General features: G+C 36.3%; 4 protein-coding genes across 4 annotated transcripts; 1 reads left to right on the top strand and 3 right to left on the bottom strand.

Annotated features, from left to right (window-relative positions):
• Positions 1-11,278: 11,278 nt before the first annotated feature.
• On the top strand, positions 11,279-15,587 carry INS49_012846 (uncharacterized protein; the record flags this gene model as incomplete). Its single annotated transcript, XM_043173548.1, has 8 exons — positions 11,279-11,396; positions 11,543-11,703; positions 11,770-11,896; positions 11,955-12,096; positions 12,163-12,393; positions 12,494-12,521; positions 12,573-13,083; positions 14,494-15,587. The coding sequence occupies 8 exons, from the start codon at positions 11,279-11,281 to the stop codon at positions 15,585-15,587; spliced, it is 2,412 nt and encodes an 803-aa protein (XP_043022845.1).
• A 230-nt stretch (positions 15,588-15,817) lies between these two features.
• INS49_012845 (uncharacterized protein) lies at positions 15,818-17,693 on the bottom strand (the record flags this gene model as incomplete). Its single annotated transcript, XM_043173547.1, has 3 exons — positions 15,818-17,117; positions 17,179-17,353; positions 17,636-17,693. 3 exons carry the CDS (start codon positions 17,691-17,693, stop codon positions 15,818-15,820), a joined length of 1,533 nt encoding a protein of 510 aa, XP_043022844.1.
• A 1,742-nt stretch (positions 17,694-19,435) lies between these two features.
• Positions 19,436-19,934, bottom strand: INS49_012844 (uncharacterized protein; the record flags this gene model as incomplete). The annotated part of the gene is made up of 3 exons (XM_043173546.1): positions 19,436-19,563; positions 19,671-19,820; positions 19,889-19,934. The coding sequence occupies 3 exons, from the start codon at positions 19,932-19,934 to the stop codon at positions 19,436-19,438; spliced, it is 324 nt and encodes a 107-aa protein (XP_043022843.1).
• A 794-nt stretch (positions 19,935-20,728) lies between these two features.
• INS49_012843 (uncharacterized protein) lies at positions 20,729-22,524 on the bottom strand (the record flags this gene model as incomplete). The annotated part of the gene is made up of 4 exons (XM_043173545.1): positions 20,729-21,718; positions 21,838-22,034; positions 22,146-22,346; positions 22,473-22,524. The coding sequence occupies 4 exons, from the start codon at positions 22,522-22,524 to the stop codon at positions 20,729-20,731; spliced, it is 1,440 nt and encodes a 479-aa protein (XP_043022842.1).
• Between the last annotated feature and the right edge of the window lie 176 nt (positions 22,525-22,700).

The following is a 22,700-nucleotide window of genomic DNA, read 5'->3' as shown; positions in this document are numbered from 1 at the left end:
GCACAGCCGCATCCAGTGTTGGGTGGTGGAAAGACCCATAATTACACGCGCGCCTGGCTTTCGCGAGTGCTACCTCCCGTCACAACAAACTCTTGCCGAAAAGGGCGCCGCTCAACAGCCGCAGGGAATAGCCGTCCAAAGCTGAAAGAGAGCTATGGCCGGCGGGTGATCGTCAATTTCCCACCCTCGCTCCCCTCGGCGTTTGGGGTTGCGGGTGTTGGCAAGTACGACCCTCGCACTTAAAAGGCTACTTTAGTTATCCCCTCCGGGGCACGTAGCCTCTCAGAACTTAAACAAAACAACACCAATACACAATTGCTTCCCATATAATTATTATACATATAAGAAACCTATTAACACTAATTAATAGTTATAGGCATTATAAATTAATAAGGTAAAAAAGGCAATCTTATAAGGATTTTCCTAACTTAAAAATTATATCCTCCTTATTAATAAGCACTATATAATAATAATTACTTATTTAAGCCTCCCTATATTATTAAATTCCCTAAGCAAATATTATAAAGATTAAATAAATTAAATAGCATTCTCTATGATATTTATATATATATTTATTGCTATTTAAGAAATATATATTTATTATATATAAAACTTTATTAAAAATAAATTTATTATAAACCTATTTTTAACCTTTTTTTAAAACTTAACAAAACTTAATAAAAACTTTATTTAATTAATAAATAAAGCTTATAATTATTATAATTATAAAGCTAATATAACGTTATATTATAAGCAAGCATAAGTTATATATTATATTTTTAATTAATATAAAAAAACTTAATAATAAAAGAAAGCTTTAGCTTTTAAAGCTTAAAAAATTAATAATTTCTTTTTCTTAACAATTATAACTTACTTATTATTAAATTATTATTATTAACTTACTCTTAAATATTACTTATTTTATTAATATTTCTTTATTTTATTAATTTTACTCTTTATAATATTTATTATAAAAACTTATAAGCATAATTAATAATGCTAAAAAGCCATTAACTTTTATTAAAGAATATATAATTAATAAAATACTTACTTAAACTTTAATTAACTTAGCTTATTATAAATATATTAACTTAAAATTATAATTTATAACCCTTATATAAAAAGCATTAATAAAATATTTAATTACCTATTTAATAAGTATTTTAGCAAATTATATATAATAAAACCTTTATAATAATAATTTTTTTATTACTTATTATAAGGATTATATAATATAAATATAAATAATATTTAAATTATTGCTAAATCCTTATTAATAATACTTAAAAATCTTTCTTTAAATGCAAGGCATTTATATAAAATATAATAATTAATTTATAATATTATAATTAATTATTATAGCTTAAGCTAAGGAAAGATGTAATTATAAGTATAGCCCTTATAAGAATTATAAGCAAGCTTTAAATAATAATAATTATTAAGAGAATAATTCCTAAGATAACTTTTATTATTATTGCTAGCTTTAAGCATATAATTATAAAACTTAAATTTAATAATATAATTTATTAAAAATTAATATAATTAATAAAGTTTATTATTATTAATAAAGAAATAAAGATAAAGCTTATATTAAAGATATATATTATACTTAATATAATTTTAAGCTACTTTAAAAATACCTTTATTAAATAAGAAGTATAACTTATATAAAACTTTTTCTTTATAATATATTTTTAATAAATATTTAAATTTAATAAAGTTAATATAATTTATAAAAATCTTTAATAATTTTTATAAGTATATTAAAAACTTATATAACTTATTAAATAATAAGATAAAAATATTTTTTAATATTTATTATTATCTTAAAATTTAGCTAAATTAATTTTATATAGTTTTTCTTTAAATACTTAAAGATTAAGCTAAGGCCTATTATCTTTATTTTATAAATTAAATTAATATATTTATAATAATATATTTTAAAATTAAGATATATTTTAATATAAATTTTAATTATTAATATTATTATATAAATTAAATAATAATAATGTTTATAAAGATAAAAGCATAAAATTTAAATAAAGATTTATATAAGGTTTTATATTTAATGCTTAATAAGTTGTAATTTTATTAATAAGTATTAAGTTAAGATTATATTAAGGAAGATAACTTAAGAATAATAATAATTAAAGCTTATAAAAAAGTTTTTAAGCTAAAAATAGCTCTTTTTAAGCTAATTTAATTATATAAAGAGTTATTTTTAAACCTAAGATTTATAATAAAAATGCAACTTAATTATATAATTATAATTTATATTATAAATAAAATTTTAAATTAATATTATATTAATTATAGTTTTAAGTGTTTTAAGGAAATTAAAGATTTAATTAATTAAATTTAAGCTATTTAAGCTTTAAGTAGCTAAAATTTTATAATATTAATTATAAAGCTTAAAGTAATAATGTTTATAAAAAAGGAAAAGGAAAATAACCTTAAAAGAAAAGATATTATATTTATAAGAAAAAAAATATTAATTAATTAAATATTTAGTTAATAAGCAATATTTAATAAAAAAAGCTATTTAATATAATATAAATATAAAGGTTATAATAATAACTTTAATATTTTTTTAAGTAAGTTTAAGGAATATAAAATAAATAATAAAGATAAATTTTATAAATATAAAGATAAATAAAATTAAGATAATAATTATAATAATAATGCTTATATTATAAAAGTAGGACTTAATAAGGAATTTTATTATATAAATATTAATTTCTTAGTTAATAAAGCATTTATATATTAAATTATTAAAGATAATGTTTTTTAAATAAAAATAATTATTATAATTAGTTAATTTATTTTAAAGAATAAATATAATTAAACTTATTTTTAAGAAATTCTGCTAAATATAAAAGCATTATTAATATTTATAGCTAAATATAAGCAATTCCTTATATTATAATAAAAAGATTTAAAGTATTAAATTAATATAATTATTATAAGAAAAGCTAAAGTTAAATTTAATAATAAAATAATTATTAATTTACTTAGCATAATAAAGGTTTTTATCTTAATTAGTTATATTAATTTTTATATTATTTAAGCATAAACTTTATTCTTGCTTTGCTTAATAAATATAAATAAGCTTTAAATATATTATAATAATATTATAAATAAAATGATTTCCTTTAATAATGCAATTATTATATTAATACTTAAAAAATAAAGTTACTTATAGTTTTTTTTAAATTAAATTATTAATATTATATATTTTCTTTTAAAAATAAAAATAAGGAAACTTTATTATTGCTTTAAATACTTATTAATAAATTAATTATGCTAAATGCTTAAAAAAGCTAATAATTTAAATATTAATAAATAAGTAATAATAAAGATTAAAAAGATATATTATTATTATTAAATAAATAAACCTATATTTAAGCGTTTTAAGTTTATATTATATAATAATTATAAATTTAATTATAAAATCTTAATTAATGTAATATATTTAAGTAAACGCTTAGTTCTTTATATTATAAATTAGGTTATTGCTTTTTAAGGAGCGAAATTCTTAAAATTTATATTTATAAAGATTATATAATAAATATTATAAATGCTTTAAATTAATATATATTAAGAATTATTAAATATTATTAAATATAATATAAAAATAAACTTTGCATTTTTAAAATTTTATTTAAAGGCATAAATAATGGGAATTAAATATAAATAAGTTTTTATAAAGGCATATTAATTTATTAAGAAAGTTAAAAAATATTATTAAGCTTTAAAATAAGTATATAAAATCTTATATATTAAATTATATAATAATATAAATAATAATATTATTTTATAAATAATTATAAAAGCTATTAATAATATTATTAAATTAAATAAGTTAATTCTTATACTTTTAATTTTTAATGCCTACTTATAAGTATTATATAAGTTATTATTATTATTATTAATATAAAAGTAAGTAAAAGCTATTTTAAAGGCTATAAAAATGCTATAAAAAATTATAGCTAAATAGTAAGTATAAAATGCATTAAATATTAAGGTTAAATTTATCTTTAATATGGAATATTTACTATAATGCAAAGTTTATATATAAAAAGAAAAAAAAGAATAAAAGGGTTTATATAAAGTTATTGCCGTAAATAGCTATAATATAACCTTAAATATATTAAATAAAGCCGCGATATTTAAGTTAATAATTATTTAATTATATTATTAAGATAATAATAAGAAAATGCAATTTTTATAAGTAAAAGACTTAGCTATAAAACCTTAAATGCAACTTATTATATAATTATTATTATTAAAAATAAAAGATTATATTATTATATTATATATTTTAAAAAAAGAAAATAAAAATTATAATTTAATAATTAAATTAAGATAAAATAAAGTTATTATAATATTAAGCTTATTATTTAAAGAGTTTAATAAAATAAAAATTAATAACTTTATTGCTAAAGGTATTTTTTAAATTAAGAAATAATTAATAAAGTAATATAATAAATATTATTTCTTTAAGTTTTATATAATATAAAAGGTAAAAGGTAAAATTATAAAATTATATAAAAAATCTTAATTTATTATTTAAAGTTATAATAATAATAAAAAGAAATTAATTTTAATATAAAGCTTAATTATTTAAAGAATAAGTTAATAAATAATCTTTATACTTACCCTTTTATTAATTTAAGAAAAAGGCATAGTTTTTATACTTTAAGATATTACTTAAGCCTATCTTTAAGTAAAGTTAAAATTATATAAGATAATTCTTATAAAGTTATTAAAAAAATTAAAAAATAAATACCTTTTAAACATAATTATTTATATTATTTAACCCTTATATAATATAGTAAAATTTAATATTTATTAATTTAATATATATTAAAGATATTATTAATAAAAGCTTAAAATGAATTACTTTATATATAATTCTTGCTTAATAATTATAAAGCTTATATAACCTTTTAAGATAATAAGTATATAAATAAATAATATATTAATTTTATTTATGCTAAAATTTTAAAATAAAAAGAAAATTAAAATAAAAGCTATAAAATTATATAGGAAATTAAAATAAGAGTTAATGCTTAAAAACTTAATAAATTATAATAAGGCTTGCATAATTATAAATATTATTAATTTAATTATTATTTAATAAAAAGGATAAGCTAATAAACTTACTTTTATTAATATAATAATTAAAGATGCTTTTTAAAAATACCTTAAATAAAGAGCTTGCAAAGTATATATAGCTTTAATTTATTAATTAAAAGCTTTATATAATTTTTTAATAGCTATATAAATGCAAAACCTAAAGGTAAGAAATTATAAGAGCTTAAATATATAATTATTATAGTAAATAAATAATGCTATATAAGGAATTAAATATATGCTTTTAAATTTTAAAATAATAAAACTTTTTATATTTATAAATAAATTATTTATAAATAATTAAAACTTAATATCTTAACTTAAATATATTATTATTCTTATAAATAAGACTTATAAGGAAATTAAGGGATTTATAATAATGGATAATATCTTTTATTAATTATTAATAAAGTATAAATATATTACTTAAAGCATGTTAATAAGTAAAATTTATAATATAATAAATAAAGTAAATATTAAAATTTCCTTAGCTATAATAATTAAAATAGCTATAAAATAATTATTATTACTAAATATATTTTTAATTATTTATATAAACTTATATAGCTTATATAAATACTTTATAAAGTTAGAAATAATAAAGGAAAAACGCCTTATAATTAATATTATATTATTATAAAAGTTATATAAAATAAAAGAAATTATTAAAGTAAGGTAGATAAATAGGAAAGATAATTTTATTAATGCAATAATAAAATTAACTTTAAATATTATATTATAAAAGCTTATTAATAATAATAAGCTTTATATATAAGTAAATGGGTTAATTAAAAAACTTAAAGTAGCCCTTTTTTATTAAGGAAAAAGCAATTTATTGCTAATACCTTTTCCTTTTAACCTTGTTATTATTAGCTGCAAAACCTTATACCTTTTAAATTTAAACCCTTAATATAAACTTTAACCTTTTATATTTTAATTAAGACTTTTTTAATACCTTATTATATATAAAGATAACTTTATAATTATTAATATTATTAATAATTATTATTTTAAAGTTAACTTTATTATTATTATTACCTTTTGCTATTATTTATTAGTAATAATATTAAAACTAACTTTTATTAAATTTATTTATAACTTATTAATTTTTTTTATAATTAAAAAATAAATTAATAATTATTATATAATAATTATAAAGTTTTATATTATAAATATTTATTTTAATTATTAAATTTTTATAAAATCTTTTTCTTTTTATTATAATAAAAAATATTAATAATGATTTGCAAAAATTATTTAATATTTTTATTAATATGCTTTATAAGGATAATAATAGTAAGTAAAATTATCTTATAAATATTATATTTATTACCTATGTTAAAGATATACTTAATATAATTATTGCTATAATTATTATTAATATAATTAATATTAAAGGTAGCTTTATTGCAATTCTTAAATAAAATTAAAATTCCCTTATAAATATTATAATTATAATCTTAATTAATAAAATAAATATTATAATTATAACCTTAACTAATAAAATAAATATTATAATTATAATCTTAATAAATAATAAAATAAAAATCATAATTATTATTAAGGCTATAAGAAGAGTTAAAATTGCTTTAAATAATAAGGATAAAGATAAGCTTATTAATTTTATTAATTTTTATAATAAAGTTATTATTAATAATGCTTATTTAATAAATATTAATAAGGATATTAATAATAATAACTTTTATTTACTTATTTATTTAATAAATATTAATAAGGATGTTAATAATAATAACTTTTATTTACTTAATATTAATAGCAATTTAATTATTATTAATAATAAAGATAATTAAAATTAAGTTAATAAAATCTTAATAAAAATTATAAAAACTACCTTTAACTTTATTATTATATTAAGCATTAAAAAAAATAAAATGCTTATTAAGATAAACTTTTAAGGACTTATTAAAATTAATAAGCTAAAGGTTATAATTATAACTTAAGTTAAAATATTTTTCTTAAATAATATTATTATAATAATTATTATTTAAATTATTAATAACTTTTAATATTAAGATAAGTAAATATCTTTTAATAATATAATTAAAAAACTATATATTTATATTAAAAACATTAAAACTTTTAATATAAAATTATATAGCATTCTTAATAATAAGAATTATTAAGATAATTATTATCTTAAATATTAAATTATTATAATTTTTATAATAAATAACTTAAGAAGAATTTTAATTTTAAGTATTTTTTATATATATTAAATTAAAAAAATTAAGTTATTAAAGAATTAAATTATTATATTAACTTAAATTTAAAACTTTTTATATTAAACTATTTGTTGGTTTGGCTTTCATATGGTTGGTAATAAATAAATAGAGTGTGTAATTGATTTAGCTATGGTGTGGAGGGTAGGTTGCAGCGAAGTTGCAGCCTTCCCCTATCTGGCTATAGGCTAGCTATGGTAGTTTATGCGTAGGGCATATAATCGCTAGTTGGCAGCCGGCTGGCACCGGCTGGCAGCTATTATTGATAAGACTAATCTAAACCTTGCACCTTTAAATCTATGCATTGCCTATAGCGTGCTTATTGCGTAGGCACACTGTATGTAATGCATATACGTATTATTCCCACACTGGCAGTCTTTTATATGTGCGTGTAAACGCTTTAAAATCGTGCTTTCCTTTAGATTATTGCTCGGCTAATTAGATTGCTTGGTTGATGTGAATGTCTTGTCCTTTAAGGGGCTATAGGGGGCTAAGTGCTCTGTGGCCGTTGCTTTAGTGGGTTGAATGCAAGTATTTAAGTGTAAGTATACCTAAATGCTTTAAGTGCTTAAATTGCTTGATTAAATTATTTAATTATTAATATTTTAAAGCTTTAAAGTATTTAAATGCTATGCTTTAATTAATTATTACTTTAATAGCTTTTTTCTTTTTATTATTAAGTTGGCTAAGGTGCTTAAGGGATGAATTAAGCCTAAGCTAATGGTAGCTATTGCTATTATATCTTTTAGCAAGGAGGTTATTATTGCGAAAAAGGCTATTGTTATAAGGCTTATGTTAAGGGCATTGCTAGCTAATAAAGAAGTTATGATTAATAAAAAGGAAAAGGTGGTTGCTTTATAACGGTTAGCTTTGTCTTAATTAGCTTGGGCTTTTTTTAACGTTTATATGCCTTTAATTATAAGTAAAAGGTTATTATTATAAACTCCTTTTAAGGCTATTAAAGTAATTCTTAATTATTTAATTAAGCTAAAATAATTAATGCCTTTGCTATTAATATATAATTGCATCTTATATATACTCTATAATAATAAAGTATTTATTTAAGCTTATGGAAAAGCCTTTAATTAATTTTTTAAAAGCGTTTCTTTATTTATTTATAAAAACTTATGTTAAAATTTATTAAAAAGATTTTTATTATAACTTAAATAACCTTTAAGGCTTTTAATTATATTAATAACCTCCTCTTTACTAAAAAAAGGAGCTATTATTAATGCAAAGGTTATCGCTATTAAGGTAAATCTTATAATAATTAATTATAAGGTAAAAGGGAAAAGGAAGAGAACGTTCTTATGTTATGCTTATAAGTTAATAATTAACTTTTAAACCATTTACTTATAAGTAATAGCGCTTAAATGCTATTATTGCTTAGCAAACTAACCTTTATTAGCTTTTTAAGTAATTTATGCTTAAGATCTTATTAAAGGGCATTAATAAGAAGGGCATTAAAAAAAGAAAAGATTATGCTTATTAATTAAATATTAATTATCATTAAAAGGTAAATATTTTAAAGGTTTAATTAAGTTATTTATATAATTAAACTAGCAATAAATCTTAATTATTCCCCTTAATAATTTTAAGTTAACTGTGATGGGCTTGGGCTATTGCCCAAGCCTTATATAGTGTGGCTAGATAATCCAAGGGAGCTTGGATTATTACGTACCTTTTGGCTTAATGGTTAAAAGGTTGCTGCTTTGCAGCTTATGGGAGAAGGCGCTAGCCAGCCTGGAGCCCCTTTGGGGCCAGCCCATAACATTAACTAAGCAAATAAGATAATTGCATTAATTGCTTGCTTTTATTAACATTCTTTAAAGTATTTAATTAAACGTGCTAATTAAGTGCGTAAATTAATTAAAAGAAACGTTATTTACCAATACTTTAAAGCGTTTAAAGTGTTTTGCATTTCATTAAGTGCTTAGGGGGTTTTTAAAGAGTTATAAGCCCTAGGGATATTATGCAAGTACCCTAAGGGGCATTAATTGCAAACAAGGGCTTCTTAAGGGTGCCAAGCAAGGGCTTCTTAAGGGTATTAAGCGAGGGTTTCTTAAGGGTGTTAAGTAAGGGCTTCTTAAGGGTATTAAGCAAGGGCTTCTTAAGGGTGTTAAGCAAGGGCTTCTTAAAGGTATTGCAAGGAAGGTTAAGGGTATAAGGGCAATATAATTAAAAGTTAGGTATTTACTATAAATTAATTAATTTTACTTAAAAGTTAAGTATTTGCTATAAATTAAATAAAATTAAGTAAAGCTTATTATTAATTTATTTAATAATTAAGGGTATTGTAAAAAGGCTTTTAATAATTAGGGAAGGTTATGATTGCTTAAGGGTATATTAAGGAAGGCTTTTTAATTAAGGCTTTTTATAATTATTATTGTTAATAATCTGCGTTAATAAATGCAATTAAAAATTAAATATTATTGCTATGGATTGGTTTTTAATGCTTAATTAGGCTTTTTAATAGCTTATAGCATTATTATTAATATAAAGTTCCTTAATGGAATTATTGCAAGCAAATGGGCTTTTAAGGGATAAAATTTATTTCTTTAATACCTAACTATTTATGCTTGCTAAGCAAGCATTAATTAGTGTTGGTTTAGCTTTTATATAATTAATAATAAATAAATAAAGTGTGTAATTAATTTAGCTATAATGTAAAGGGTAGGTTATAGCAAAGCTACAGCCTTTTTTTATTTAGTTATAAGCTAGCTATGGTAGTTTATGCGTGGGGTATGTAACCGCTAGCTAGCAGCTAGCTGGCACTAACTGGCAGCTGCTATTAATAAGACTAATTTAAACCTTATACTTTTAAATCTATGCATTGCCTGCAGCGTGCCCACTATATGGGCACGCTGTACGTAATGCACATACATACTATTCCCACACTATTAATAAATATATATAAGGCTTATATATAAAAGGACTTATTAAAAAATATATATTATTACTTAAGCAATTTAAATAAAAGATAATTATTAAGGAAATTAAAAAGAATAATAAAAAGTAAGAAAAGAAGTTAATAAATAATTAAGCTATTTATAATACTTAATTTTAAGAAAATAAAAAGTAATTAAAAAAAAACTAATTTAAAGTAATATTAAGTATATTTTAATAATAAAAGTAAGAATAAAGATAATAATATTTATATTATAAAAATATATAATAAAAATAAATGCAAGCTAAAGAATTTAATATTAGCTTTATAAATATTAACTTTCCTTATAAAAAAGAAATTTAAAATTAAGGCCTTTATGCAAAAGTTAATAATCTTTATAAAAAAGCAACTTTAAAAGCTAAGTATTAAAGATAATAAGTATAATATTTAAGGGATAATATAATAATAAAGGTTATAAGTTTAAGGGATAATATAATAGCGAAAATTATTAAAACTTGCTTTAAAACTTATAAGTTATGATTTTAAGCCTCTTTAATAATGCTTTCTTATAATAAGGATTATATATACTTATTAAAAGAAAAGAAAAACTATAAGTATTAATAAATACAACCCTTGCACTTAAAAGGCTACTTTAGTTATCCCCTTTAAGGCACGTAGCCTTTTAGAACTTAGACAGAATAATACTAATATACAATTGCTTCCCATATGATTATCGTACGTACGAGAGACCTACCAACAGCGGGGAAAGCAGCAGCCGGTACTCGCCATCCTTTACGTGCGCTATATAGACCAGGAAATTAGACTTTGGCGTTTCTGCAACTGCCTGAGTCTCTCGTGCATTGCAACTTCTACGAGGTATTCGGCTGGGCCAGTGGTTCACGCCCTTCTTTAAAAGCTTGCCAAATCTCTCCCACACGGTCTTGCCGGTTCATTTCCATCGCTTCACCGAAAGTGCACTCCTTGTCGTCTTGCCCGCTCCGGATTCCGAACCGCCATGGCATCCACAAGCGATGAGATTGAGGGAAAGGCTCCTCAAGTCGCTCATGAGGACGTTGGCAAGTCACAGGCGGTTTCGTGGGATAGCGAGACTGAGAAGAAGCTGAGGCGGAAATGTGACCGTCATGTATTGCCCTGCATTACTCTTCTCTTTTTTATGTCCTTCCTCGATCGGACGAATATTGGTGAGCGCTCTCCAGTGACTCCTTCTTTTGGAAGGCCTCCTTAAGACCGGCTGCAATGTACTAAACAGAAATGACAGGCAACGCGAGAATCCAGGGAATGGTGGAAGATCTCAATATGACGGGCCACGACTACAACGTAGCGCTTTTCGTATTCTTCGTGCCATACATACTTTTCGAGGTACCTAGCAACATTATTCTCAAACGGGTTGCTCCTTCCACGTGGCTCAGTATCATCATGGTAAAGTTCCGCGCATTCTGTGTCCAAAACGGTTGGACGGAGTTGATTGGAAGTTGACTTTTCCAGGTCTTGTGGGGTATTGCTACCGTTGGCCAAGGCCTGGTCAATAACGTCGGTGGCCTGATTGCCTGTCGGTTTCTGTTGGGGCTCTTCGAGGCCGGTGTCTTCCCCGGTAATTATGGAGCCCTGATGCGTATGCCGAAGTCCACGATTAAAAGCTGACTGCAGTAAGGCTGCGTTTATCTGATCAGATATGTACTACCCCCGATTCGAGCTGCAATGGCGCCTCTCGCTGTTCTTCTCCGCGAGCATCATGGCAGGTGCGGTCTCTGGCCTCCTGGCTTATGCTATCGCCAATATGCGTGACGTTGGGGGTTACAACGCGTGGAGATGGTGCGTATCTATAATTCATTCCTGGTGGCTCCCGTGATAAGCGCTAACGTTTTCATACACAAACAGGATCTTCCTTATCGAAGGGCTGGCGACAGTAGTCATTGGGGCCGCATCAAAGTTCTTTACAGCAGACTGGCCTGAGACAGCCAAGTTCCTCAATGACGACGAGCGAAAGATCCTGATTGCTCGACTTGCACAAGATAGGGGCGAAGCAAAAATGGATCACCTAGACAGAAGAGCGGGAAAGCGCATCTTCAGTGACTGGAAGATTTACTGTGGCATTTTTATGTATTTCGGGTGAGCAATATTGTTGAACTCATCCCAGCTCTGCCCAGGCCCGAATACCTGTTTTGCAATCCTGATGTTCCCAGCTAACCACGAAATGTGAATCTTGCAGCATAGTGAACACCGGTTATAGTGGATCGGTAAGGTTCCTGCTCTGGCTAATGGGCACTGGGGTGCTAATCAGCACGCAGTTCTTCATCCCGACAATCATCCAACAGCTAGGTTACAGAGCCGAAGAGGCTCAGGTTCGCAGCATCCCGATATTCGCTGTCGCAACCGTATGTTGTATCACAACAGCATACCTGACTGATCGGATGCGCCACCGGTACACCTTCACCATGGTCGGCGTGACAGTTGCGAGCATTGGCTACATCCTGCTCCTCTGCCAGCACAGCATCTCCGTCGGCGTGCAGTACTTTGCTCTATTCCTCATCGTCAGCGGCGGCTACATCACTCAGCCGGTCACCTTGACATGGCTGCAGAATAATGTCAGCGGACACTATAAGCGATCGGTCGCCGCGGCCATGCAGGCCGGCTTTGGAAACTGTGGGGGTATCGTAGCAAGCAACATCTACTTCCAAGCAGAAGCTCCTGAATATCGGACTGGATATGGTGTGAGCCTTGGGCTTGTGTGGATATGTGGCGCTGCGTGTACGGCTTTGTTCTTCGGCGTGCGGAGGGAAAACAAGAAGAGAGATCGGGGTGAGAGGGACTGGAGATTGGACGAACCCGACGTGAATAATATGGGGGATGACCACCCGGAGTGGAGATTCACCGTTTGATGGAACTGTCGAAACGTGGGAACAGTGCGTAACTGTCGGGGATTCACCTCGTGTGAGAGATTTTGAGGAATGGATTTTCACTTGCAAATACAAATATGAAGCAAGTCGCATTGAGTGCATGAGTATCCATATGTATTTATTATGGAGTGGCAGAAAATGTAATCGTGGAATGAATATCGGTAGAAACCTTTTTAGAAGTAGTGCTCCTCTCCAACTCTCGGTTGACAGTATTCATTTTATTATCATCATGCCTAAATTTGATCAAATAGTTGTTATCAGATGAAATGCCACACTTCTTTCGCATGGCTGATAGCATACATGCTTCTCTCGAGATGCCACCCAGGAAACTGAGATATTACTGTCCTTGCTTTGTCACTTAGCCCCCTTCCGACCTCGCTGTGTAATTTCAAGCAGAAACTGGGTTGCAAAATGATCTCGGCAGTGGTCCCTCCAACCGCCAGCAGGGTGTCTCGAAGTCCGGAGTCCACTTGAACAATTCCGGGATGGCCTCGCAAATCCATGTATCCCATCACGTATATCAGGCTCGAAACAACTTAAAAGAGCTTCTAAGTTCTCTTGGTTAATTCCATTGATACTTGGACAATTCGTCTCGGAGCTCTGCGTTCACCCAAGACTCGACATAGATCTTGCATCTTTTTGCGCTGCGCTGGGACTGTACGATCTTTGCGAGTCCTTGATTTCCCTCGTGGAGACTTTCAGATCGGTCGGTCCATGTCTATGCCAAACACGAGTGCTACAATTTCTCCACACCGAGGGAGATAGGTCGGGATGATGGCCGGGACTAGATAGTGCATCGATTCTCCACCTCGCCTGCAAGTCCATCGCAGTCTTATCTCGTGGCTGTCTGCCGTTTCTCCCCTCTATGCCCCAAAACGACTTCCCCAGCTTTTAGCGGCAGGTAACCGGCTGCCGCCTATCTCGGAGGTTGCCATCCGGGGGCTTTCATGCCCACATGACGTGTGACTTGGCGACGACAACTGGCCTCTTATCTGGCCCAGATCGCCTTTCAAGATTAGCTTGAACTCAACTGGCAGTTGTTGCCGACTCTTGCGGCAGATAATCATAAAAGGACCACTCCGTTTGCCGCAGCTGACAATATCGAAAGTCTTTTTTAACGTCCTCGTTAGCGATGACCTCGAGTCCTTTCTTTCAGCTTTCAAGCACGGATTGAGTTGCTAATTGACCACAATGTACATTTCAAAGCCAACGCTCTATGGGCTTTTCTTCCTCGTCTCTCTCATATCCCTAGTGGGGGCTCGCCTCATCACAAAGAATCGCCGAGCAAGACTGCAGACACCCCGCCAGGCAGATCACGAGAAATCCGGCACACGGACGCCAGAGAAGAGAGTCCCTGGACAATGGACACCCAGCAGCTTCCGAACCCCCAAAGCCCCTCCCTACCCAGACTGGTCCCTAGAAACGACCAAGCCCCTTCCATACAGGGCATTCCGCTACGGGCCAAAATACAACGTTACCATGGGCCTTCGCACAGTCAACTTCGACGACTGGATCCAGCTTGATAATCATTACCCTCGTTACCACGCCGACAAGGCCCGTCGGATCGCAGAGCGAGGTGCCAAGAGCTGTCTCACCTTGCCCGAGGCCTACCCTGCCGCCGTCGAGCTGCTCGAGGAGTTGACCGAATACCTGCCCGCACGGTACCCCACGCTCTACAAGCGGGCTGAAGTTGGCCTCGATAACCTATGGTCCGGCGAGAAGTTCAACATTGTTGAGCGGCCCCTCAAGGAAGACCCCATACAGATGTGCGCCAGGCTCGTCCAGGATGATCTGGCTCTGATGTTTGAGAAGCCAGACGGGCAGTACTACCTGCTTTCAGGTGCCATCCTCCTGCCCGGCTTCTGGCGCCTAGAGGATAAAGTTGGAATGCCTCTGTCGGAGATCCACACCTCGGGCGACGTGCCGCAGTTCAAGGAGAAGCTGGAACGCGGCATGATGAGCTTCTTCAGGAGATTGAAGTGCGAGGACCTTTACGCGCGTAACAATTATTTCATCCAGGTCGACGATGACCTCGCCTGGAGCTGGAGCATCGGGCCCGAGGACAGCCCGGCCATCAGCTGGGACACGGCGCAGAAGGACCGGGCTGTCGAGCACCACATGTTCCGGTCGGAGAGGCAGACGCTGAGGAGGCTACCGAAGACGGGGGCTGTGGTCTTCACAATCAGGACTTACTTCCATCCTGTCACCGACATTGCGCAGGAGGACTACGTTCCCGGGAGGCTGGCGAGCGCTGTGCGCAGCTGGGGCTCGGATGTGAGGAGATACAAGGGCGTGGAGAAGTATGAGACTGTGCTCCTCGAATATCTGGACAAGGAGCATCAGAAACAACTTGATCGAGGGCTGGATATCTCAAAAAATGAGGATGCCAATCAATATCCTTGGTGACTTTTCGAATCGAGCATTTATTACAACTGCTAGTTACCCATTCGGGTGACCTTGCCATATAATCATAGCTGATGTGCTACTACGAATCCTTTTCCATGGGGCCGCCTTGCTGAGTTCCAGATTCAAGTGCGATTTTTAAAGGCTCAGCTAATTGCTAAGTAAACGCTAGAAGAGCTGGGCACTATTCTCTACACCTAACTCTAGAATTCAGCTGTAGGTATGGTCAACATTCAGGTTGCCAGGTGCACCAAAACCGCTGAGCTCTGACAGATTGTGATGTTAACCTGACCATTCTCCACAGCCAAAATTTTAGTATCATTCCTGACACCCGTAACCTCCTTCCCCAAGCTCTCATACGTCCACTGACTCCCTCCGTACGTGATCGTATCGGCGCTCGCCCCAGCTCCCAGCGGGCTACTCAACAGATCCACCGTGACACTGGTGACGCCATCCGGCAGCCCGACCGTGACAGTCTGGCTCGCCCTTTCTGTCGTGGAGCTCGAGCTGTTCCAGTAGTTCAGGTTCACGAACGCCAGCCTCTTTGGGACGTCATCTTCAAACGCCGCATACCCGGCCCAATTGCCGGTGGCCTCGTCCGTGATGTCCAGCTGCGAGACGCGGGCACTGCCGCTGCTGCCGACAAAGTCCGTCACGAACGGTTGCGCGTAATAGCTGGCGAACACCTGCGGCTGGGAGTCGCCCGAGGCGACGGGCAGCCACAGGTCGAAGCCGCTGTGCATGATTTGCTGGAAGTTGAAGCGGGCGATGCCGATGGTCAGGCTGTACAGCTGGAAGTCAACCTGCCAGAGGGCGGAGCCCAGGACGGCCTGATAGGAGTAGTCATGGGTCGGGTTCAACGAGTTGCCGATTTCCGACATGATATAAGGGATGTGCGGTTTGTTCTCCTTCAGCCAGTCGATTGCGGGCTTCAACAGGTCAAGGCGCCCGCTTATGGCTCTGTGCGACATCAGGCCAGTGGCGAGGTCTCCAGCTGTGAGGCAACAGTCCGTCTGGTAGTAGTGGTGCGCCACTGTTTTGACGATGCTATCATCGTCAATGCCGAGTCCGAAGCCCGTGGGCACGTCGAGGATATAAGCATCCTCGAGACCAAAGTGGGCACTGACGTCGAAGGCCTGGAAGAAGGGCTCGGACGGGGCATTCACTGCGTCGGCAGTGGCAGCTGCGTACGCTGTGAAGTTGCCAACGTAGGATTCGTTGTCCTGCTTGCCTTGGTAGGTCGGCGGCCCCAAGTTGCCTGAGGGATAAAGGTCGGGCTCGTTCCCAGGCTCGAAGGAATGGATCCTGTCGATGCCGATATGCTCCACCGCGGTCGTGGCCCAGAGTACCGTCTCGTTTATATCCGTGATAGCGAGAGGGGTCTGAATGATATATAAGGCATCGGGGAAATTAAGGCATAGGTCCCAATACGATGGGCCGATTGTGGTCCCCCCGACATCTTGGTAGTTGTATACTTCAGCTCTGGGCTCAGCTGGTGTAGTCTGATTCTCGAGATAGTATGCGTAGTCGGCACTGCAGACAAGGGAATCAACGACGCTTGGAAACATTTGGATAGAGAAGTGAAAAGTCCTACCTCGTGCCACCAAGTCTAATCAAGGGCTTTCCACCTGTGCGCTTTGTGACCTCGGCAATGAGATTCTGGGAGAAGACGTTCGGGTTCCCATCCAGGTCTAGCGCATAGTTCCAGAGAGAGGCTTGCTCGAACGCGAATCCGGCAAAGTCGGGGTCGACGATGCTCGACGCGTCGGCTGGCACACTTGACGGGACTGATACATAAGGAGACGCTGCAGTGCAGACCGCGAGCCACCCGATCAAGTGCTGCATGTATTGAGGCATCATTGCAGCCACAATGTCAACTGTCCTGGAGCAGATTGTCTCGCCTGCAAAATCCGTTGATGCTATGGCAACTTTTTGGGAAGCCAATGCCAAAGCACTTTCCAGTGGCCACATGATGCGGCAGCCCAGGTGACTCCTCAAACCAGTTAGACAACTCCTCACAGACTCTCTCTGTACGAAATGACTGGGCTCACGCTCCTGCAGAAACTCGTTGGCGGATGTGTACATATGCGCCTCACCTTGGCCGACCATTGTGCTTGTTAGGTGTGAAGACCAACAAGGCTTGATTGCAGTCACGTTTGCACTCGTCCAAGATCGTTGTCTGACCCTTCGCAGAAAAGGAACGTTCGTCCAAGCTTGGAGGGGCCACATATGCAGGACCCCACCTTCAAGGTCATGGCTGTCATCATGGTCCTCAAGATCGGCAATGATCTGTGCCATGATTGCGTCGCCTTCTCCGGGACCAAGATGGGGGTTCTGCGTAGACGAATTCTAGACCCACAAGTGTCGGGGCGAGGCCTTCCCCGCAGGTCGGTCAACCGCAGGGACTATTGCGTACGTCACGCAGAAGCAGGGGTGGGCTGAGGGGTGCATTTTGTGTGATGATATATTTGCTGTATTTCTTGGAGGCTGGAGCGTTCATGGAAGGTCAGGTAAGCTGCCTTGGGTCGTAACGTATTTGTGACTGTACAACTGCCACCGAGGTGACTTGGTGGCTCATGCATTCGAGCGGCGACCACATCCGGATGCCAGCGTCCCAAGATACATGCATGCCTGACAGTACCAAAATGGTGTGTTCAGTTGAGAGGGCGGTGCTCTTTACTTGGCAAGTATTTGAGTCCATCTAAGTGATCGGAACCTCGGATCCAGCACTGCGCGTCCTTCTCATTCGGTCGTTCAGAGGAGCCCCAGGGCTGTCCCAAGATCATACCCTGCATCTTTCCGGCATTGCTAGGCAAGTAATTCAGATGCATGGACGTCATCACGAGGGGCTGCACTGGTAGCCACACTCCACATGGGGATCAGCGATGAGTGTACGCCGGTTGGCAACAACAGGGTGGCCATGAGCTCTATTGCGCTGAACGTGCGAACGTGCTATCCCGCACGGGTAGACCAATGTGATATGCTGAATACTGATATTTTGTGAATCTTCCCCAACGCGCGACTGAGGAATCAGGCTCGTGAATATTAGTTATGGCAAGATTCGTGTTCTTTTGAACTGGAAAGAGTACACTTGCTCATTCGCATGGGTATCGAAACATGACGTGCTTCTCTATCACGGACAATGGGTTGCGACTGATCATATGGTTTCCCCGTCAAGTTCTCTATGTGTAAATTGCAGCCCGAGTAGGATATTGAGCTCGGAATCTGTAGGCCTTTCTTGGACGCGCCTGCTGTGTAGCTATCTAATAACCGCTTCGCGTTGCGCATACTGCAGAAGTCGATGACTTGATTATGAGAGAAAGTGTTTCGCGCATCTGAGGAAGATGAAGGAAGAGGAAATCATGTCCCAAGCATCAGCTTGACACCGTTGCAAACAGGCGAGGTTGCTGTGGAGTTCGTACAAGTGACGAAGCTCATCAACACTGCTTTTGCTTTGGAGCATTCTCCCAGCTATGATTGTCCTTAATCGCATTCACCACCTATGGGGTCAATGCACCCATCCAGGCTCAGTCGCTTGGGTATCAAGTGGCACAATTAAACAAATCCGAAACAGAGAATATTTGGCTGACGCCGGTCCACCCCGTCGAGATACAATGCAAAGTTCATGTTCATGGCATGCCATTTCTATGACTATTTCTCAACAGTACTTCCCCAACAGGTGTGCATGAGATCTGTACAGCTTATTGTCCTAGATGACAAATAGCCACACAATATGCGACAAACCTACTGCATTGGATTCTTGACCAGAGGTCCCCAGGAATACACTCATGAATTTAAGACAAGATCCCATGACTCCCACTCCTTCAGTTCATCCCCTTTAATTCCCACTCTCAACAGAGACACGGCAGATGCAGCGACTGGTAATTGCTGCAGGTGCCTCCACTGGGCGTCGCGCTGCCTGTCTGCAAGTAGACCTGCCAGTAGTCCCCGTCCAGTTTGCAAGCAAGGAAGTTGAGCTCTATAAGACACGTAGGGGAGAGCCCATCAGTATACACATTTTCGCAGCGGTCTGCAAACGACCACCGGGGGATGGCACCCGCAATTTGGCAAGATCGGAAAACTCACGCCGGCCCCAGGAACTACTCTGCGCGGTGATGATTGTGTCGCCCTCGAGGGCCCACGCGCTCGTCGACGCCGCCGTGCCGAACGTGAGTGTCTTGTACGAGGTGCTGTCGCTGCCCACGTTGAGGTAGAGGCTTGTATTGGCGGACTGGACTGCGGTCTTGTCAGCAGGTTTCTTCATTTTACAAACCACGGGTCTGTCCTTTTCCCGGGCGACCTACTGCTGCCGTTGATGTTGAAGAACTCGGATGAGGCTTCGGGCCCCATGACTGCAAGGGAGGCTATTTCACAAACAAGTTAGGAGGCCGGTTCATCCGAGGCTAGTCATACCCATTTCCTGTCTTCCTCGCTTCTTCTCTCAGGTCTTTGAGGAGGGCCATGAACTTGCCATTCTTGGGGTACGACTGCAGGTAGAAGTGAAAGATGGGGTCCTGCACGGCCCGGATCTGCTCTGGCTTAGCCAGGGCGACGCCCGCGCAAGCCAGCATGTACGCGGCAAAGATGGAAGACAGCATGGTGTGAATTATGACTAGACAGGCGTTGCTCGGCGGTCACGCTGCGTATGGATCGTCACCTACATATGAGTAGATGAGCGCAGGCAGTCCGAGGTTTTATGACCAGTTCCTAACATACAATCACTCGCTTGCCTAGGATCGCGATTGGGCGGAATTCGCGTATACGTAACCCCTTCTTCATTTTTCGGAGTGTTGCTGTCCCGGATAAATTGAATGGCATTCCGTACTCGACGTTCGGAGCCACAGGTCCGAGTCCGGAACGACAGTATCCAGCCCATATCTACTGAAAGAGACAGTCTAATTGTGCAAATAACAAAGTATCAATTCGTTCATATTCTAATAGACACCGCGCTCGAACGTATAAGTACACTGAGATACTTTACAATCTAGAAACCGGACAATTTTGCCAACCAACCAAGCCATACATGCTTTTTTTGTCGCAAATAATGTCTGGTCCAGTCTAGTAAGATGAAAAGTCGTCCGCTCATATGGTATCACGAAAGACATCGAGGCCGCCCAATAATACATGGTACATAGGAAACAGGGTCACAGCGCAGTATTCCCCATGACCAGGATGAGCAACATCCCGTTGAGGACACAAATCGTCGCGAACGTGACCGACACAACCACCTTGTTGCCGACGCCCAACAAGTCCCACCGTGCGGTGGTCAGAGCCAGCGCGGTGCACGCGCAGCCCATGGAAACAACGCTGCCTATCGTCACGCCCGCATCGACCTCGACGCGCAGCTTGTGACGCCCGGTGAGCATGAGGACGGTCGAGATGCCCAGCAGCAGGAACGACATGGCGTACAAGCCGCTGGTGACCATGAACATGACCCGATCCTTGTACATGGCCATGCGCTGGTCGCTGACGGACGGCAGCGTCGCCCAGTGGGTCTCATACCCGGCTGGGAATTCCTCAGAGCTCGCGTACCCAATATCTGCCTCGAGATCGAGATCGGCGTCGGCGTCGTCCTCGCCATCGGTCGCAACCGCGGTGTGGGAATCACTCCCACTGCTCTGGAGCTGCCGAGCTGCGTGGCTCGCGAAGTAGCCATCCTGAGGCGGAGAGTTGTTGCTATCGGTGGCGCCGTAGCTGGCGCCGCTGCTCTGTCTTCCCAGAAGAGACTGACGCTCCCGCCCCCGAACCTTGACCCAGGAGCGGGCTTTAGAGAATGGTGCAGCAATGGCATTGACCAGGGCCTTCAGATCCGCGCCGTAGTCGGTCTCTTCGTCAGGGTTGATATATATCACGTATTCGTCGCCCGCATCTCCGTTTTCACTTCCGTTCTCATATTCGTTCCAATACCCGGCTTGTCGATTCAAAGAGTTGAATGTGCGAGTTTCGGGTGGTCCGGCGTGGATAGTCACTCGCCGCAGGGACTGCCGTGGGTTCTCTGGTGCCCCGGAATTAGAGGACTCGCCGTCGGTGCCCGGGGACTGAGGGTAACTCTGCGCGGGTGATGATGCCTGGATGATCGAGAGCAGCTCGTCATATGCCTGTTGCAGGGGGTGGAAGTCCCTCCGAGTAAAACTCTTTGGTTGCGTTAAGACATCATCTCTGAAGCGATTCCCCAATGTGCTCGAGCCCGTCCATTTCTAACCGTCATGTTAGCGGGAAAGGGGTATGCGAGGCGCGGAATGCTGACTCGTACCCTGTATTTCTTCAGGATCTTTCGGAAGGCAATGGACTGCGCGCTGACGAAGCGCCGAAGATCCTGTATATCGTTGCCGCACTTGAGAACATCACGTTCGAGCTTAATAAACCTGCGCTGCCTTTTGCGTGGAATTCGCTCGGGGTCCTCGTCGTTGCATCGTGCAATGAGCCGTTGGACCTGGCTGGACAGGTGCTCTGCAAGACGAAGTCAGTCAGACTGGTTGCTCAGGGGAGGGCAAGAGATGCCGTGAGAGCCACTGGTGTGCATGTGTAACCAGCGGTGCAGGGGGGCGGGAATGTGCATACGTAGTCGGCGTGTTATCTCGTCGGCCTTGGCGGAGACGAAGAGCCCGGCGCTGTCATGTTGGGCGCATAGTTCGTTGTAGAGCTCGTCTTCGACCTTGGCAAGGTGGGTGTCGGGTTGGCCGGGTATCGCTATTGCCTTGGCCTGGTCCCTGGTGGTGTTGGCCTTGATGAAGTGCTTCAGGGAATTGTAGTCGATGTTATCTGTGTGAGGGAGGCGTCAGCCACAGGCGCAAACATACTCATCGAGAAGGAAGACGAGACTAGATAGAGACAGGACATGGTGGGACGGGACGGCACAACGAATTGGTTGGGCGCATTACCACGTACGGAGGCTCCATTCTGGTACTGATTCCTTCTCGAAGTTCTGGCCGTACTTCATTGCCGGTGCACCGGATATGCAGAGCAGGGCAGAGCAGCAAATGGTGAGGCAAGTCAGTCAAGCCAGGTCGAGGTGAGATAAGACAAGACAAAGCAAGACAATCTTCAGTGTGGCTGCGGGCCGCAGGAAATTCAGGATCCGGCGTTCAATTGATATTGCCCTGTTGCAGTTGCAGG

Source organism: Diaporthe citri (genome assembly GCF_014595645.1).
Source record: "Diaporthe citri strain NFHF-8-4 chromosome Unknown scaffold_6, whole genome shotgun sequence".
Taxonomy (NCBI): Eukaryota; Fungi; Ascomycota; class Sordariomycetes; order Diaporthales; family Diaporthaceae; genus Diaporthe; species Diaporthe citri.
Note: the sequence above shows the minus strand (reverse complement) of the source record. Positions and strands in the feature narration are given on the sequence as shown.